This window comes from Sebastes fasciatus, chromosome 4 (genome assembly GCF_043250625.1).
Source record: "Sebastes fasciatus isolate fSebFas1 chromosome 4, fSebFas1.pri, whole genome shotgun sequence".
In the NCBI taxonomy this organism is placed as follows: Eukaryota; Metazoa; Chordata; class Actinopteri; order Perciformes; family Sebastidae; genus Sebastes; species Sebastes fasciatus.
The window spans coordinates 29717666-29738167 of NC_133798.1; the positions used below are offsets into that span (position 1 = coordinate 29717666).

Here is a 20502-nt window from a genome sequence, read left to right on the forward strand (position 1 = left end):
AAATATAGATGTCATATGAATGTAGCACAATCTTTCCTTCTGAAATATAGTGCAGTACAAAAGTAAAATATCAATTGAAAATAGATTGAACTCATTTTTGTATAAAAACATATGAAGAGCTTCTATAACATGATGCAATTTATGGATTAAACTACCTCAAAGTATATAAAATTAGAGCTAAAATGATTAATCAATTAGTCAATCAACAGAAAATTCTTTCTTTATGTTTCCACACATTGTGTTTGCCTGCTGAGCTGGGCGGACAGATATGTCTTTGTAGACACTTGGAGGTTTGTTGCTGGGACAAAACATCTGCAATAAATGATTTGACTGAAATAAAACCAAATACAGTGTGAGCAGTTGAAGAATCAACTGTTCATGTTTTACTCACGATGAGAGATTAATTCAAGACCAGCAGAGTCCATTAAATTATTAGTCAAGTCATTCTATTCACAAATCACAAAAGATGACTATATTGATGTATAGGAGACATAAAAATACTTTTAGACAATTTAAAACACATTTTAATCAAATGAATACATGTAATACCAAAAAGCACAGTAGCTAGAAAAAAAACAAAATATCACAAAGACAAAAATAAAACTGAATTTAAATGGTTATGCAGCTTCATCTTAGCTGAAAAGGTTTATTTTGGAATCTGCATCAGCCTTAAGTGTGACAATTTTTAGCTGATCAGTGATAAAACCAAGTCTTGTCCTCTGTACTTAAATCCTGCTGGAAAAAAAATGGCTAAACAAGCATCTCCGCAGCTTCATTTATTTCTGCTGCTCTCACCAACACACTTGTGTTTTTTGACAAAACAGAACCGACCGAATCATTCATCACAAACGCTGGTGGTTTCTCCCCTCTGTGGACAGTCAAGTGTCGTCTCAGAGTACCATGGCGTGAGAATGTTTTACCACAAACAGAACAACTAAATGGTCTCTCCCCTGTGTGGACAGTCAAGTGTCGTCTCAGACTACTATGGTCTGCAAATCTTTCACTACAAACTGAACAAATAAATGGTTTCTCCCCTGTGTGGACACGCAAGTGTTGTCTCAGATGTGCCTTTTGTGTGAATGTTTTACTACAAACTGAACAAAAAAATGGTTTCTCTCCTGTGTGGACAGATAAGTGTCGTCTCATAGTACTATGGCGTGAGAATGTTTTACTACAAACTGAACAACTAAATGGTTTCTCCCCTGTGTGGACAGGTAAGTGTCGTCTCAGAGTACTATGGTCTGCGAATCTTGTACTACAAATTTTGCAACTAAATGGTTTCTCCCCTGTGTGGACACGAAAGTGTCGTCTCAGATGTCCCTTTTGTGTGAATCTTTTATTACAAACTGAACACCTAAATGGTTTCATTCCTGTTTGGACTACAGTGTGTTTCTGCAGATGTCCCCCATGGCCAAAGCTTCCAGCACATTCAGAGGAGCTAACTGATGTTTTTCCAGTATTACATTCCAGATCACTTACAGGTACTTCATTGTTTTGCAGAGGGTTTAAAACTGACTGAGTCTCCTCCCAATCTCTACTGTCATCAGTCTCAGGTTCTGAGTAGTGTGAAGTCTTGTCATGAGCAGCTGGTTGTAAAGGACTATCTGGATCTGAGTTCCTGGCTGGTTCTGGTCCTGCACAGTCATCTCCTTCAGCTTCTGTTCTCTCTGCCACTCTGTTCTCCTCACTTTGACTTTCAATGAGCTGTGAGGACTGAGCTTTTTCTTCATCATCTTCTTCACTCTTCACAGGGACAGAAGTGAAAGGGAACTTGATATCAGCCTCCTCCAGCCATTGAAGCTGCTCTCTCTCCTGACTGGTCCAGAGTTCCTCCTGACTGGTCCAGACTTCCTCCTGTTCCTCTTTAATGTGTGGGGGCTCTGGGTCCTCCTGGTCCAGACTGGGGCTCCACTCCTGCTGCTCAGGGGGAACCTCTTCGTTAACCACCAACAGCTGCTGGTCATCTGTGTTACCTAGGAGCAATAAAGTAAAAGAATAAAAGTTAATCCTACTTAATGTGCATTTACTGATCCTCCATACAAATGCACCTCTTGAAATATTTATGAACAAATATGTATTTATAGTCAAATGTATTCATGTCAAAAGTGAGAAAATATGTATTTTTTATTCTGTACACAAGAAATTGTGCCTTTGAATTATTCTAGGGTTGCAATTACAGATTATTTTCATTATCAATAAATCGTATAATTCATTAAGTGTCCAAAACATAGTGATCATTTCCATCACAATTTCCCATAGCGCTGGGGGTCAACTTCAAATTGCTTGTTTTTTGTCCAGTCAACGGTCCAAAACCCAAAGATATTCTGTTTATGATGATATACAGAGGAAAAATTTTAGAAACTGGAACCAGAGGAAGTTTGGCATTTTTCCACAATAAAATCACTTAAGCAATTAATGTATTATTAACTGCTGCCAAATATTTTCCTATGACGCATTGATTCATCTCTAAATCACTCCAGCATTAGTTTTTAATTTATTCCCACTAGTATAATGAGGTTCCCTTTCATAGGCACTTCTGGGCATTAAGGCATCTGTTACAATGCAAAAGCAAAATATTTTGATACAAATAAAATCACCCTGTCACAAACCGGATGCTCATTACTGAAAGTGAAATTTATCTATGCTCTGTTAAAAGCCACCAGACTGACAAAAACAGTATATATAAGTTTCACTTTCAGTTCCCTGTTGGAAAATATTCTAAATATAGCATATACTTAAACTGATATTGATTTTTTTAAAAGGTACTATGGATAAGTACCACATACAACCCCACTTCAAAACACCCAAACTATACCTTTAAAATATGAAAAGTAAAAGTAGTCATTGTGCAGTAAAATATTTTGGGATTAATATTACTGTTGTGTATGTTGCATTTTGCTGCTGCAGATGATTAAGGTTGTGCTAATTTTAACTCCTTTATATACTGTTACAGTAATGCATAATAGTCTATAAGATCATCATATGTTTGTTCTAGGGCTGTCCCGAATACCATTTTTTTTGGCTTTGAAGCTTCGGTGAGAAATATTCTAAGGTATTCGAAGCTACGCGGTGCAGCAGGCTGACATGTTCTTCTGACTGTCTGTCTCCATCTCCGCCGTTTCAGCGCCCAGAACAGTGCCAAACAGCGATATCTGTCTGATAATAACTAATAACAATTAATGTTGAATAATGAAGAATGTTGTGGGATTTTTCCTTATTTCATGTGCTATTTGGGGATTTATACATTATTATTACATACTTGTGTGCGTGTGTGTGTGTGTGTGTGTGTGTGTGTATATATATATATATATTTTTTTTAAACATTTAAAAACAAACCATTCGAATAGTGATTTGTAAACCCAAAAGGCCCTTGACTCAACTTTTTACAGAAAGGACGAGGAAGAAAGCGAGGAGTATCCTGGCAGATAGCTCCAATTCTCTCTTCAGCCAGTTTGAGCTCATGAGCTCCGGGAGGCGATATAGAGTCCCCCCGGCAACTAAAAATGTGTTTAAAAAGTCTTTCATCCCAAATGCCATCAATATTTTTAACTCAACAATGTGACTGAGCAGATCTAAGCCACAGACACTGACATGACCTGTTTTAATGTGTAACATAACCTGTCGATGTATCTGTTTTTTACTAACTGCTCACTGGCTTTTAATGTCTGTTATTTTCTGTGTTTGATGAGCCAAAGACAAATTTCCACCCTGGTGGACAATAAAGTTTTATTGTATTGTATTGTATTTTATTTAGCGTAAGAAGTAAGAGAAATTTCTCAACACATAAAGAAGTTATCTTTCAGTTTATCACAAAAATTCAACATCAACACATCTGTAGGTTTTCACCTGACAGGAAGGGGATACAAATCTGTAATCTGTAAAGTAACTAAAGCTGTCAGACAAATGTAGTGCAGTAAAAATACAATGTTTGCTTCTGAAATGAAGTGGAGAAGTATAAAGTTGCATAAAATGAAAATACTAAAGTACAATACCTCTCACAGTGTCCTATTAGTACTTTTTCTTCAGTAAAGGTTCTGAGGTTTCCCAGCAGTTTAGAGTGATAATAAAACAATGAACCGGTACCAACCTGCTCTGTGTAACCGGACTTCCGGGTGTAAAACAGCGTCCAGTAGTTTCCGTTGTCGGTGATTCTCTCTTGAACTGAACTCCAGTTCCTCCTCGTACTCTGCTATCGTCCTTTCAAACAGCTCAAATATCTCATCAGCAGCCGCAGTTAGTCGCTGGTTGACAAAAGCTCTCAGTATTTCAACTTTAGACATCTTCACTAAATCCCAGTACCGTGTCCTCCAGACACACTCCGTTAAAAACGGTGAGCTCGCTCTGACACGAGCTGTGTTGCTAGGTTACCTCTGTCTCCGTCTACTTCCTGTAGCAAGCTAACTTCATTAGCTTCGTAGGACACCAGGACAGTTCAGACGTTTTCTACTAAAAGGGACCAACACAGAGTCCACTTAGACAGGTTTATCTGGACATTGTGGCTCCAGTTTCATCTCTATCGATTAGTCACGGAGACGAGCGCTGTGTGGCCGAGTTCCGTCTCCGTCTATTTGCAGCTAACTTCAGTTAGCATTCTTGGCTAACGGAGATGATTCTGAGGTTAAACGGCCCGAAAATGAGCACAAAGTCCAGTTAAACAGGTTGATCCAGACATACGGGCTCTGCTGGTTCACTCCGGTTGTATCTGATGAACTACGGGACGGAAAGAGCAGAACTCACGGAGGACAAGGACCCGGGAACAAACCTCTTCAACCAGACTCCGCACTGCTCAAGTTAGACACGGTCAACTGCTTCCGGTACCACTTCTCCTTCAAAATAAAAGTGACCAAACTTTGATTTACAGTCCCGTGTCTCTCTGTATTGGTTGTGCAGCCGCAGAAGGGCCCCTGAGAATCTTATTATTTCATACAGTTTACTATATTATTGGATTATTATTGCTGATACATTAACCTACCTTGCTGATACCTCTTTTTACACGTCATACTGTGAAACTTTGCACATTCCTTGAACAATTTTGCACATTTCTGCAAAAAAATACTTTTCCAAAATTACAGTTGTTTTATTTTAATTCCAATATACTGTACATATTTTTATAGTATTTTTCATATTTTTGTAGAAAATTTATTGTATTTTATATTTATGTTCCTTGATCTTTGTGCTTGCTTTTATTTTTAATTTAATTTTCTCCTACTATGTTTATGTTATGCACTAATACACCAAAGCAAATTCCTTGTACGTGAAAACCTACTTGACAACAAACCCGATTCTGAACATAAACTTATTTAATTTATTCTGTGACATTTCACAAGTTTAGAGAGGAAACGTAAAGAGACGCGGAACGGCTAACAACTCAGAGACTGACCTGTAAGATATCTGTAACATGACTGCTTGTAAGTAGTCAGAAGACAAAAAGACTTGGAGCAACTTGTTTAATTGTGAATATATGTTTCACATTGTATGTTTTTAATGTAAAATCTTGATTTGAAAAGTGACCATTATAACTATAGATGTCATATGAACGTAGCACAATCTTTCGTTCTGAAATATAGTGCAGTACAAAAGTAAAATATCATCAATTGAAAATAGGTTGAACTCTTTTTTTTCCCATGAAAACATATGAAGAGCTTCAAAACATGATGCAATTTATAGATTAAACTACCCCAAAGTATATAAAATTAGAGTGAAAATGATTAATCAATTAGAACAGAAAATTCTCTCTTTATGTTTCCACACATTGTGTTTGCCTGCTGAGCTGGGCGGACAGATATGTCTTTGTAGACACTTGGAGGTTTGTTGCCGGGACAAAACATCTGCAATACATGATTTGACTGAAATAAAACCAAATACAGTGTGAGCAGTTGAAAAATCAACTGTTCATGTTTTACTCACGATGACAGATTAATTCAAGACCAGGAGAGTCCATTAAATTAGAAATAAATTGTGTAATTGGGAGCTAAGTCAAGTCATTTTATTCACAAATCACAAAAGATGACTATATTGATGTATAGGAGACATACAAATACTTTAAGACAATTTAAAAAACATTTTAATCAATTAATACATGTAATACCAAAAAGCACAGTAGCTATAAAACAACAAAATAACAAAGACAAAAAAACGGAATTTAAATGGTTGTGCAGCTTCATCTTAGCTGAAAAGGTTTATTTTGGAATCTGTATCAGCCTTAAGTGTGACAGTTTTTAGCTGATCAGTGATAAATCCAAGTCTTGTCCTCTGTACTTAAATCCTGCTGGAAAAAAATGGCTAAACAAGCATCTCTACAACTTCATTTATTTCTGCTGCTCTCACCAACACACTTCTGTTTTTTGACAAAACAGAACCGACCGAATCATTCATCACAAACGCTGGTGGTTTCTCCCCTCTGTGGACAGTCAAGTGTTGTCTCAGAGTAACATGGCGTGAGAATGTTTTACTACAAAAAGAACAACTAAATGGTTTCTCTCCTGTGTGGACAGTCAGGTGTCGTCTCAGACTACTATGGTCTGCAAATCTTTCACTACAAACTGAACAACTAAATGGTTTCTCCCCTGTGTGGACACGCAAGTGTTGTCTCAGATGTCCCTTTTGTGTGAATCTTTTACTACAAACTGAACAACTAAATGGTTTCTCCCCTGTGTGGACAGCCCGGTGTCGTCTCAGATTACTACTGTCTGAGAATCTTTTACTACAAACTGAACAACCAAATGGTTTCTCCCCTGTGTGGACAGTCAAGTGTCGTCTCAGAAAACTATGGTCTGTGAATCTTTTACTACAAACTGAGCAACTAAATGGTTTCCCTCGTGTTTGTGCTCTAGTGTGTTTCTGCTGATGTCCCTTGTGGCCAAACCTTCCAGCACATTCAGAGGAGTTAACTGATGTTTTTCCAGTATTACATTCCAGATCACTTACAGGTACTTCATTGTTTTGCAGAGGGTTTAAACCTGACTGAGTCTCCTCCCAATCTCTGCTGTCATCAGTCTCAGATTCTGAGTAGTGTGAAGTCTTGTCATGAGCAGCTGGTTGTAAAGGACTATCTGGATCTGAGTTCCTGGCTGGTTCTGGTCCTCCACAGTCATCTCCTTCAGCTTCTGTTCTCTCTGCCACTCTGTTCTCCTCACTTTGGCTTTCATGAAGCTGTGAGGACTGAGCTTTTTCTTCATCATCTTCTTCACTCTTCACAGGGACAGAAGTGAAAGGGAAGTTGATATCAGCCTCCTCTAGCCATTGAAGCTGCTCTCTCTCCTGACTGGTCTGGAGTCCCTCCTGACTGGTCCAGAGTTCCTCCTGTTCCTCTTTAATGTGTGGGGGCTCTGGGTCCTCCTGGTCCAGACTGGGGCTCCACTCCTGCTGCTCAGGGGAAACCTCTTCGTTAACCACCAACAGCTGCTGGTCAACTGTGGAGAATAATGAAATGCATGCACACATATTAGAACACTGTAATTTCATGTTAACAGGATTTTGCATTTCTCTTTACATAATTTGTGGTATGCCCTATGTATGACTTATTACTTATTATGTTTTATATTCATGTCTGTGTTATGTGTTTTACCTGGGGGGCAATAAAGTTAAAGTTGAAAGAATAAAGGTTTTTCATACTAAATGTACATTTACTGATCGTCCATGTAAATAAGACCATTTCTTGAAATAGTTTTGAATAAATATGTGTTTATAGTCAAATGTATTTTTGTCAAAAGTGAAAAAATGTGCCATTTTACTTCTCAACAAGAAACTATGTTTTTAAAATTTTTCTAGGATTGCAACTACTATGTGTGTACTCAACCAAAGAAATTCTTAGTCGAGGAACACACATACGATTTTATTGACTAAATCAATTAGTTGATTTAATCGATAGATCTGTTAAACTAAGTTTCACCACAAAGAATCACACAAAAACACCACTTTAAATCTTGTGTTTACCAGAGATATGCTCATAAATTTCTTATAAATAAGTCATTCAGCATGAAAACAGCATAAAAAAATAATAATCAACTAAAGAAATCTTAGTTGACTGAGACCAAAACGACCGATTAGTCAATTAACCAGTACTCTGATTTGTTTATGAGGATGAGGAGGAAATTGCCATATTTGTTAAAGGTGAAATGTGTGTCAAAATACCATTTTAAATTAAATATTTTGGCGCTGCAGAGATGTCCTGGCCTACACATCATATTCTACAGACTTAAGAAAACATCTTGGTTCGTTACAGATCCCCACATAAATCACACCAAATCATTTTAATATGTTTTTCAATGAAAATGAGAATAATGATGTAAAAATGATCAAACCAAAAAAAAGGGGTGTGACCTGATCATGTGCTGGTGAAACTAACTGATAAAGTTGGTAGTGGAAAAGTTACTCTGGAGCCCTGCAAGACACTTTGTAACTTCTTACAAGTATAAATCAATCCGGGTCGGTGTCCCATGCGCGCTCGCGTGTGGCTACACTGTTCAGATTCAGACTCCAACACAAACTAAACGGAAGCACCAAAACCGCAGAATTATATCTAGTGCAGCCCGTCTTGCTAAACAGTGTTGGCCGCGGTCGGAGGACGCGCGGGAGACCGTAGCTTTGGTCTCCAGGGCCAGAGTCTCTGCTGCCAACACTAGGATCAGCATTGATTCATGGAAAGACCTTCGTCTGGTCAGCTAACATTACTGCCAAGCAGGTGAAATATAGAGTGATATTGTGCTTTTAGCTGACGTATGTCGCCTCACTGTTTAGAGCGATGCTCGTTCATGTCTATGTAGAGCAAGCAAGCGCAAGCCCGAGACTTAACGGCCACAGGTGTCGCTGTTAACAAGCATTTCTGATTCTTACAAACAGTCCCTTTAAATAAATTCCTTGAGTAAATGTACTTAATTACATTCATTCACTGCTTGTAACAGAGTACTTTCACAGTGTCCTATTAGTACTTTGTCTTCAGTAAAGGTTCTGAGGTTTCCCAGCAGTTTAGAGTGATAATAAAACAATGAACCGGTACCAACCTGCTCTGTGTAACCGGACATCCGGGTGTAAAACAGCGTCCAGTAGTTTCCGTTGTCGGTGATTCTCTCTTGAACTGAACTCCAGTTCCTCCTCGTACTCTGCTATCGTCCTTTCAAACAGCTCAAATATCTCATCAGCAGCCGCAGTTAGTCGCTGGTTGACAAAAGCTCTCAGTATTTCAACTTTAGACATCTTCACTAAATCCCAGTACCGTGTCCTCCAGACACACTCCGTTAAAAACGGTGAGCTCACTCTGACATGAGCTGTGTTGCTAGGTTACCTCTGTCTCCGTCTACTTCCTGTAGCAAGCTAACTTCATTAGCTTCGTAGGACACCAGGACAGTTCAGACGTTTTCTACTAAAAGGGACCAACACAGAGTCCATTCAGACAGGTTTATCTGGACATTGTGGCTCCAGTTTCATCTCTATCGATTAGTCACTGAGACGAGCGTTGTGTGGCCGAGTTCCGTCTCCGTCTATTTGCAGCTAACTTCAGTTAGCATTCTTGGCTAACGGAGATGATTCTGAGGTTAAACGGCCCGAAAATGAGCACAAAGTCCAGTTAAACAGGTTGATCCAGACATACGGGCTCTGCTGGTTCACTCCGGTTGTATCTGATGAACTACGGGACGGAAAGAGCAGAACTCACGGAGGACAAGGACCCGGGAACAAACCTCTTCAAGCAGACTCCGCACTGCTCAAGTTAGACACGGGGAACTGCTTCCGGTACCACTTCTCCTTCAAAATAAAAGTGACCAAACTTATATAAATAGATTCTATTTTATTTTGTTTTTAATTTAATTTTTAATTTTTTTACTTGTGTATATTCTCTTTACTTATTTATCTATTTTTATATATAATATGTTTTTCCTGTATCTATACTGGCTTCTTTTATATTAATATTAGGTTTGTTAAGTTTCTTTGTACCGAGAATGTTATTATTGGGGACGTTTGTGAATGTTTGTTCTGTTGTTTCAAAATGAAACGAGCAGAGAGCAACTGCAACAGGCTGCATGCACAACCAGCGCATGCATACTACATGAACTACACTACAAAACTACTTCTAAAAAACTGCAGTCGTTTCATTTTAATTGATATATTGTACACATTTTTATAGTATTTTTCATATTTCTATTGTAAATTTCTTATATTCTATATTTATCTTTCTTGATTCTTGCTTTTATTTTTTAATTTCATTTTCTCTGACTGTGTTTATGTTATGCACCAATACACCAAAGAAAATTCCTTGTATGTGAAAACATGGCAATAAACCCGATTGTGATTCTGAAAATGTAACAAATTAAGGATAAATTTGGTTATCGTATTTTCCATAATAATGGTATCATAACAGTAAAATTGGACATGCTACACTATGCAATTTGCTACATTATAAATGCACTAACCATATTTAAAATCACAGGTCACTTGTTAGAGACCTGAATGATGTATTTGTACTTCTACTAAAAAAGAGTCATGTCCTTCTGCTGCACAAATTTGTATTCATAATTTGTTTTATGTTTCTCTAATCTTTGCTTTTTTGGTGAAACACTGTATAATTTTACCTTCTTGGGCCTTGAACATAAACTTATTTAAATTAAACTGTGACATTTCTCAAGTTAAGAGAGGAAATGTCTCTTTGGTGGAACTGCTAAGAACTCAGAGACATCTGAAACATGACATCTTACTTGTAAGTAGTCACCAGACAATAATACTTGAAACCACTGTTTTAATTGTGAAAAAATTTATTGTGATTAAATGTTTAACACTGCATGTGTTTCATGTAAAATCTTAAAATGAAAAGTGACCAGTATAACTATAGATGTCAGATGAATGTAGCGCAATCTTTCCCTCTGAAACATGAAGTGAAAATGTAAAGCAGCAAAGAATAAAAATAGTCCACATTTATTTGACAGCTTTTTATAGATTAAACTACCCAAAGTATATGACATTAGAGCTGAAGTGATTAATCAATTAGTCAATCGGCAGAAAATTCCCTCTTTATGTTTCCACACATAAGTCTTGGTAGTCACTTGGAGTTTTTTTTGCCAGGACAAAACATCTGCAATAAACCTTCACACAAGTCCCAGGACTAAGATATCCACTTGAGGAATGACTACAGCAACCAACAATTCTCTCTCAACATACATATGGCATCTGAGTATTTAAAAAATAAATAAAAAATGTAATCAATGAATACAAAAATGCTAAAAAGCACAGTGACTAGAAAACAACAAAATTACGAAGAGACAAATAAAAACAGACTTTTAAATGGTTGTGTAGCATAATCTTAGCTGAAAAGGCTTATTTTGGAGTCCGTGTCAGCTTTAAGTCTGACAGTTTTAGCTGGTCAGTGTTAAAACCAAGTCTTGCCCTCAGTACCTAAATCCTGCTGGAAATAAATGGCTCAACAAGCATCTCTGCAGCTTCATTTTTTTCTGCTGCTCTCACCAACACACTTGTGTTTTTTGACATGATGGAGATAAGTGAATCTTTTATTGCAAACTGAACAACTAAATGGTTTCTCCCCTCTGTGGACAGTCAAGTGTCGTCTCAGAGTACTATGGCGTGAGAATGTTTTACTACAAAAAGAACAACTAAATTGTTTCTCCCCTGTGTGGACAGTCAAGTGCCGGCTCAGGCTACTACGGTCGGTGAATCTTTTACGACAAACTGAACAACTAAATGGTTTCTCCCCTTTGTGGACAAGCAAGTGTTGTGTCAGATGTTCCTTTTGTGTGAATTTTTTACTACACATTGAACAACTAAATGGTTTCTCCCCTGTGTGGACAAGTAAGTGTCGTCTCAGATTCCCTTCTTCTGCAAAGCTTTTACTACAAACTGAACAGCTAAATGGTTTCTCCCCTGTGTGGACAAGCAAGTGTCGTCTCAGATGTTCCTTTTGTGTGAATCTTTTACTACACATTGAACAACTAAATGGTTGCTCCCCTGTGTGGATAGTCAAATGTCGTCTTAGACTTCCCTGCATTGTGAATCTTTTACTACAAACTGAACAACTAAATGGTTTCTCCCCTGTGTGGACAAACAAGTGTTTTCTGAGATGCTCCTTTTGAGTGAATTTTTTATTACAAACTGAACAACTAAATGGTTTCTCCCCTGTGTGGACAAACAAGTGTCGTCTCAGATTTCCTTGTTCTGCAAATCTTTTACTACAAACTGAACAACTAAATGGTTTCTCCCCTGTGTGGATAAGCAAGTGTCGCCCCAGATGTTCCTTTTGTGAGAATCTTTTACAACAAACTGAGCAACTAAATGGTTTCACTCCTGTTTGGACTCCAGTGTGTTTCTGCAGATGTCCCTTGTGGCCAAATTTTCGAGCACATTCAGAGGAGCTAACTGATGTTTTTGCAGTATTACATTCCAGATCACTTACAGATACTTCATTGTTTTGCAGAGGGTTTAAAGCTGACTGAGGTTCCTCAGTCTCCTCCCAATCTCTACTGTCATCAGTCTCAGGTTCTGAGTAGTGTGAAGTCTTGTCATGAGCAGCTGGTTGTAAAGGACTATCTGGATCTGAGTTCCTGGCTGGTTCTGGTCCTCCACAGTCATCTCCTTCAGCTTCTGTTCTCTCTGCCTCTCCGTTCTCCTCACTTTGACTTTCATGAAGCTGTGAGGACTGAGCTTTTTTTTCATCGTCTTCTTCAATCTTCACAGGGATAGAAGTGAATGGGAAGTTGATATCAGCCTCCTCCAGCCATTGAAGCTGCTCTCCCTCCTGACTGGTCCAGAGTTCCTCCTGCTCCTCTTTAATGTGTGGGGGCTCTGGGTCCTCCTGGTCCAGACTGGGGCTCCACTCCTGCTGCTCAGGGGGAACCTCTTCATGAACCACCAACAGCTGCTGGTCATCTGTGGAGAATAAAGAAATACATGCACACGTAAAATGTCATGTTTTACCTGGGAGCAATAAAGTCAAAGGATAGAGGTTAATCATATTACATGTGCATTTACTGATCCTCCATGAAAATAAGACCATCTAGCATAAAGATGCATAAAATTAAAATACTCAAGTACAATACCTCGATTTTGTACTTAAAGGGACTGTTTGTAACTGGGTGTCGGGGTCTCTCTGTGGGCGTGCTCGGAGACGATAACGTTTCTCTTCCTGCTTCAGCCAGCAGGAAAAGCCAACACTAGGATCAGCAGTGATTCATGGACCCTCGTCTGGTCAGCTAACATTACTGCCAAGCAGGTGAAATATAGAGTGATGTTGTGGTTTTAGCTGACGTGTGTCACCTCACTGTGTTGAGCGATGCTCGTTCATGTCTATTTAGGGAGAGCAAACGCGAGCCCGACGCTGACTTTCGTTGACTTCACGGCCACAGGTGTCGCTGTTAACAAGCATTTCTGAAAGTTAAAAATAGTCCCTTTAAGTACAATCCTTGAGTAAATTTACATATTCCATCTCTGCTTATAACAGAGTATTTTCACAGTGTTAGTACTTTGTCTTCAGTAAAGGTTCTGAGGTTTCCCAGCAGTTTAGAGTGATAATAAAACAATGAACCGGTACCAACCTGCTCTGTGTAACCGGACTTTCGGGTGTAAAACAGCGTCCAGTAGTTTCCGTTGTCGGTGATTCTCTCTTGAACTGAACTCCAGTTCCTCCTCGTACTCTGCTATCGTCCTTTCAAACAGCTCAAATATCTCATCAGCAGCCGCAGTTAGTCGCTGGTTGACAAAAGCTCTCAGCATTTCAACTTTAGACATCTTCACTAAATCCCAGTACCGTGTCCTCCAGACACACTCCGTTAAAAACGGTGAGCTCGCTCTGACACGAGCTGTGTTGCTAGGTTACCTCTGTCTCCGTCTACTTCCTGTAGCAAGCTAACTTCATTAGCTTCGTAGGACACCAGGAGACAATGTAGACGTTTTCTACTAAAAGGGACCAACACAGAGTCCATTCAGACAGGTTTATCTGGACATTGTGGCTCCAGTTTCATCTCTATCGATTAGTCACTGAGACGAGCGCTGTGTGGCCGAGTTCCGTCTCCGTCTATTTGCAGCTAACTTCAGTTAGCATTCTTGGCTAACGGAGATGATTCTGAGGTTAAACGGCCCGAAAATGAGCACAAAGTCCAGTTAAACAGGTTGATCCAGACATACGGGCTCTGCTGGTTCACTCCGGTTGTATCTGATGAACTACGGGACGGAAAGAGCAGAACTCACGGAGGACAAGGACCCGGGAACAAACCTCTTCAACCAGACTCCGCAAGCTGTCGCGAACGAGCCGGTTCAAAGAGCCGGCTCTTGTAAGTGAACGATAAGAGCCGGTTCCTGTTCGAGAGCCGTTTTTTTCTTTTCTTTTTTCTTTAATGAAGTCAAGGCAGAATGATAGGATGATCTTCTCTGCACCACGGGCACTCCATGCACTGACTGTGACTGAATGTTTTGTTAATGACGTCCCGGCGACCAATCAGGTGATGACAGACGAGGATCATACCATCAAGCAGGGAGGCGCGCCGACGGTCTACAGGTACAGAGCAGGAGGAAGAGGAGGAGAGAAATAGAGAGGAGTGCGGAGCGCAAATAGCAGACAAGATGAGTGACAGTTGGAAACAAAGCAGCATGTAAAACTATGGTATTCTGGAAATTATAAGGTGTAGTATAATTATATTGAATAATTTAAGTGATATATGTGCACACATATTAATCATAGGTCAAAACAGATAAAGCTAAATTTGGCTGAACTATAAAAGGCAGAAGTGGTAAAACAAAGAGCCGTTTTGGAGCCTAAAGAGCCGGCTCTTCTTGGTGAGCTGAGCCAAATGATCTGGCTCTCTAAAAATAGCCGGAATTCCCATCACTAACTCAAGTTAGCCACGGTGAACTGCTTCCGGTACCACTTCTCCTTCAAAATAAAAGTGACCAAATTTGTATTTACAGTCCCGTGTCTCTCTGTATTTTTTGTGCAGCAGAATGGATCCTGAGAATGTTATTCTTTCATACAGTTTAGGATATTATTGGATTAGGACTAGCCGATTCCTCTTTTTACACTTCATACTGCAACACATTTGGGGTTGAAGTTTTTACTCGTGTGACATTATTTTGAATGAAACTTGCCTGCAAATACAGTGGATTAGGTTGCCTTATATAGTCATCTGAGGGCTCAGGTGGTTTAAACGAGCAATTTACCACGTTTGTGCAGATAAGAAGGTTTGGTGAGTCTGACTAAGAACACTCACACTTAACAGAAAAAAAAAGTAAGAGAGGTTTAGGATGAGAATTCAAACAAGTTCTTGCAGAAATGTGTCGTTTATCCTGTGGAAACACATCATATGAAGTGACTTTTTTAAGGAAAGAAACTTGGGATGAAAACATTTGAGTGTTTGATTTATTGATAGGGCTTTTGAAGAAACCACTCAAAATATTCTACGGAAGAAAAATGAACGGCGTTTTGATATGATTTTGTTTTACTTTATAACATGATTTCTTAAAGGTTCCTGTGGAGTTTTAGACCTCTAGTAGGGTCACAGATCAGTTGCAGGTCCCTGTTTAGTTTGTCTCGAGTACAAGGACGCACATGCACATGCACGACGCGATCCACATTCCTGCCAATGGTGTTACACTATTCCACTGATCTACAGTTACAGTTTTTATTGTGCCAATAAACACAACAATGTGCCAACAAAAGGTACTACACGCTAGTAGTAAACATGAATGCAAACAATACAGGATTTAAAATACTTCAATAATCCTTTGATTATGGCTAGAAAGGATCCGTGTTGTGTAAAACTCTTGCAAGAGTTTGTGTTCATGTATTTACGTTATGCAGGCATCCAAAGCTGTATTGTTTCCGAGCACCAGAGTCCCTTTAGAAAACCAAATTTTACTGCAGCAGGGTCTGACAGTCTGCCCCGCTCAGTCCTGGTTCTGGTTCTCCTGTGCCTCCCTTCCCTCCAGCGAGCCCAGCAATACGGCCTGGGCCTCCAGCAGTGTGGTGTTGGCTCCCTGCGGGGACCAGCGCAGCAGCGAGGCGAAACTCTGCTCCTGGCTGGAGGAGGAGCCACTTCTGCTGGGCGGCGAGCTCTCCACCTCCCGCCGAAGCTCCGACCGTCGGAAAGCCAGATCTAGGTCTGTCCGCGGCGGGTTGGTCGCTGCCGGAGGACCCGTTGAAGTGAGCTAAAGGAGTTTCTAGTGAATCTGCATGATTTCACCTGTTTACAACGTTATTACAACAGTCTTCTCCGCCCTGTGAAGGGCATCCGATCCCTTCCAAGTTCTTTTCCCTTCCCTTCTCGTCGCTTCGATTACAACGAGAACGTGACGTCATACTTCCACAAGACGGATCCTTTCTAGCCGTAATCTAATCCTTTTATGAGGAAGGAAATACATTTTTGTTGGACTTAAGGATCCACACAATGTGCTTTAGTGAGAAACACTGAATGTAAACGTAACTTTTGTTTGTTTATGAGAAAACTCCACAGGGCACCTTTAAACAGATGATATCATTTAAATCAACGGAAAGGAAAAATCATTATAACAGTTGTATAATATTTCATTTCATTGTGGCTTTAAGTTGATGCACACAGTGCAGATCAACTTCTACAGACAAAAAAAAAACAATCAGAGCAGTGATAATCACAGAATTTACTTCCTCAGAAGTTTGGGAACCAGTCAAATAATGATTTCTGTAACTGCTCTAAGAAGATCCAGCATCTTAATGAGCAGATTTTAAAAAACATCGAGACTCCAAGTCTGAATGTGTTGTGAGACCGAGTCCCACTGATTCATGTGGAGGAAACTCTTCTCCACACATCCAGCAGCATCAGCCTCCAGTCAGTCTGACTTTAATTTCCTCAGTAGGGATGATGCTCCGCCACCTGACAGGAAGGTAAAAGATGCATTTTGCAGCAGTCTGAACCTGGTTTCTCCGGCTCATAAACAGCCTCGAGGCAGCGCTCTGCAAACCCAGCTGTTCTGTGCAGGTTCATCACCACCATGATGTGGTTTGTTTGAATGACAGCTTGTCAGACGGAGAACTCCGCCCCGCCCTTCCAGGTGCGTCTGGGGAGCAGGGTTGGCAGTTTGAGTCCAGCGAAGGGGCTGATCCAGAGCAGAGACGGCTGACCTCCAAACACCGACCTCAGCCCCGCCCAGCGAGTCTGTCGCTCCCACGTCGGCTTCTCGTTCTTCAGACGCTCAATCTCCTGAAACACACAGATACATAACCTCGTTACAGACGACCTTACTACACTAAAGAGGGATTCAGTGGTCTAGCTTCAGAGAAAGAGATTCGGCGCTCCAACTGTTCATATGAGAAAACGGCTAAATATTGATGATACAGTAGAATATGCAGAACGAGAGTTTATGTCCTCACCGTCTCGTCGTTGCAGATGGAGTGGAGCTGAGTGCTGAACATAACTGCTGTGAAGGTGAAGAAGAGGAGGGCTTCCATGCAGAGAAAGATCATCAGCATCATTGTCACCGGTGGGGAGAAATCACTGCACTCTGTAGACAGAAAAACAACACAGTGAACTAAAAAAAAACAGGAAAAGTAATGGAATAATGAATGACAGAACATGGAACTTATTTTTTTTTTAATAATTCATGTTACAGAGACACATGGTAAAATAATACTTTAACACATGCTTTTTGGTGGATTATGTGTTTGCCGAATTACAGGAGATCCTTTGACAGATTCAGAAAAGATGGTGAATCTAATCTAATCTATCGGTACATCTGATCGATAATTAGAGCCGTGCTGTTATTTTCCTTGTTTTTTGAAGGTATTTCTGCTGATAGAGACACCAGCTCAGAGCGGGACTGTGCAGCCGGTGAGAGATTCATGACCTGCTTTAATCTTCTTTTCAACTTCACTTGTTGACTCCATCCTTCTGGTTATCACTACAGTTTAGTATTTGACCGCTTGCTACACCGGCAGAAAAGTTATAACTTCCTGCTCCCGTGGGATCCCAATCCTAATGGCGTCCTCTAAAGCAGAGCGCTGCAGTCGCACATCGACGCAACTCACGGCTCGTATTAAAACACTGTCATTGTTAAAGTACCGGTACAAATAAAACGGGGTATGGTATTGTTTTTAACGGCAGGGTATCGTGATATTTTCTAGTATCGGTATATCGTGCAACACTACAAGAGATGTTTGGTAACGCCCAGCCCCAGATAAGAGAAAGATAACAAAAAAAATAAATAAAATATGGTTGAAATCAGCAGTTTTTAGGACTCACCTCTCCATTGGACTCTGACGCAGGTGATGAACTGGTATCCACAGAGAGCCAGAGCGTGACTGGAGATCATAGAGATGTACATCTGTGGACAGAAGAAAAACTATCAGACATCTTCACACTGTTGGTGGTTTAACATCTCAGAGTCTGAGGGGTCTAACAGGAGCTAGAAATACATCAGTTTCAACCTGTTCTGGTGCCAAATGTGCCGGCTTGACCGCACGTTACCGCAATACGATAACGTTTCTTGTCCATGACAGAGTTAGCATGCAGCTTTAGCCGTGATGTCTAGCTCTGCTTTTCCTGCAATGTGTGAAATCCAAAGTGTTTCCATACTTTAGTGTATGTGTAGTGTTTTGGATTTAACAATGCAAGGTTGCAGGTCGTATCTACGCCAACTGGTTCAACATCTCAGCTCTAAAACACTTTACTAACTATTGATAAAACAGCTGCAACACAGTCTAATCTATTCACACACAGATTGGTCACCATTGTTGCTTCCTCAATCAGCAGATGAAGACTGACTGGTTCCCAAGAGTCAGGATTCAACATTAAGAAAAGAAAAATGTTGGAGTCATTTAATCATGAAACAAAATGAACATGTTGTTATTATTGCTGCATTAATGAAATTAATGAAAATTCCCGTGAATGTCCCCTCAAGTCGGAACAAAAGTAAGTCGGTGAAAATACACGACTTGCAGAGTTGACATCATATTACGCAGAAACATGACGGATGAAAGTAAATGTTGGGTTGATGGTAAGGAATGTTTCATTAATTCACATATTGCATATACATTTTTTGCTTCACATGTAATTTGTAATATGGTATTAGGTTGTAACCGTTAGTTGTTGTCAACATAGAGTGACCTAGATTAGTTAGAACAAAATATCTATTCAGGTAAAGCAATATTTAGGGAATGAATGCTCTTCATTGTCACGCAAATACAGGAATCAGCTATCAACGTGTTGTTTAAACGCTCTGAGCAATAAAATACAACACATCTTTGTAGCATCCATGTTGTTTCAACGTCACGACTTAAAGCTCATGAACACAACGAAGTTGGAAGAAAGACCTCCCAACTTGAGAAATGGGACCATCCGAGGAATTCTCTTTCTTTCACTTCTCATCAAAATAAAAGAAAAAAACATCTCTTTGTGTTTCTCTGGTTGATGTGTGGAAGTCAGTCTGAATGTGATTAGTAAGTGGACACGACAGTAAATGAACTTACAGTGAAGAGGACGAAGAAGCGCTGGTTTTTCTCCCCGACACAGTTGTTGACCCAGGGACAGTGGTGGTCCATCTTGCGGATGCAGCGCTTACAGATACTGAAGAAGAAGAAGAAGAAGAAGATGGCAGTATTACTTCCTGACTAGATAACTTAACAGTTTTAACACCATCGCCTCAGCTGCCTTGTTGATATCTTCAACAGATGAAGATAAACAACAGCTGAAGAGGACGACAAAGGAAAACATGCTTTTCATGCTGCTTTATTTCCTCATTCATTCAGTCCGTATCGAAGCACATTAATTGGCGGAGGTTCATGTCAGAATTTAAAGATTTTAGTTTATTACTCGGGACTGTCTAAAGTTATCGATTTTATGTGCTGTCGGTCATTTCTTTGAACATTCAAATATCACACAGCATTGAGTCACCCTCAGCTCAGAATTAAACCTCTGCATGTCCCTCTTTTTTGCAAAGTTAATTTTTAACTGAGACAGTTCTCAGTCTGTTAGATCATTTTAGATCCACTAAAATGTTTATTGCACATAATATGTAATCTCAGTTTAAATAGTAAAAAACTGGTAAGAAGTTCAGACACGTGGGATCAATGAATAATGATCTCTGTCACTCCTGATGTGATTGATGGAACATAATAATATTGTAGATTAAATGTTAATATTTCTGAGTGAGCAGGATGGTGGTGCAGCTGCAGAATGGAGTTAGAAAGTGAGTTTTTTTTAAAAAGTGTGTTTGAATTTATTACATTTGTTGAAGGAGCTGATATAAAGTCACTGAATGCTGTGTACCAAGATCCAAATAGATGTCTATAATTTAACATGTACTGTATTTTAACCTTTAAATCACTAAACACAAATCTACTGGATCAGATTGAGTGTTTACAATCATGTATCTATGTCTGATCTAGATATACATTTATATTTTTTTCATCTTCAGTTGCTGGCCCCTGTGTTCAGTCCCATCAGATTAAAGCTGAACAAATATATTTAAAATGTAACTGTAAGCCTTCTGACCTGCAGTGATGAGCCCGCTCAGGTTTGATGCTGCAGCATTTTGGACATT

General features: G+C 39.7%; 3 protein-coding genes across 4 annotated transcripts; all 3 read right to left on the reverse strand.

The window, feature by feature from the left end:
- Positions 1-346: 346 nt before the first annotated feature.
- On the reverse strand, positions 347-4803 carry LOC141766545 (uncharacterized). Of its 2 annotated transcripts, none has more exons than XM_074633484.1 (2): positions 4088-4803; positions 347-1964 (listed from the first exon to the last, which is right to left on the reverse strand). In XM_074633484.1, the coding sequence occupies exons 1-2, from the start codon at positions 4278-4280 to the stop codon at positions 751-753; spliced, it is 1407 nt and encodes a 468-aa protein (XP_074489585.1). In that variant the 5' UTR covers positions 4281-4803; the 3' UTR covers positions 347-750. The 2 variants fall into 2 exon arrangements, with proteins under 2 accessions (XP_074489585.1, XP_074489584.1); XM_074633483.1 differs by having other exon boundaries at positions 347-1973; positions 4088-4435.
- A 1338-nt stretch (positions 4804-6141) lies between these two features.
- Positions 6142-9756, reverse strand: LOC141766547 (uncharacterized). The gene is made up of 2 exons (XM_074633486.1): positions 9003-9756; positions 6142-7412 (listed from the first exon to the last, which is right to left on the reverse strand). Exons 1-2 carry the CDS (start codon positions 9193-9195, stop codon positions 6283-6285), a joined length of 1323 nt encoding a protein of 440 aa, XP_074489587.1. The 5' UTR covers positions 9196-9756; the 3' UTR covers positions 6142-6282.
- Positions 9757-10904: 1148 nt separating this feature from the next.
- On the reverse strand, positions 10905-14280 carry LOC141766543 (uncharacterized). Its single transcript, XM_074633481.1, has 2 exons — positions 13533-14280; positions 10905-12867 (listed from the first exon to the last, which is right to left on the reverse strand). The coding sequence occupies exons 1-2, from the start codon at positions 13723-13725 to the stop codon at positions 11429-11431; spliced, it is 1632 nt and encodes a 543-aa protein (XP_074489582.1). The 5' UTR covers positions 13726-14280; the 3' UTR covers positions 10905-11428.
- Positions 14281-20502: the final 6222 nt, after the last annotated feature.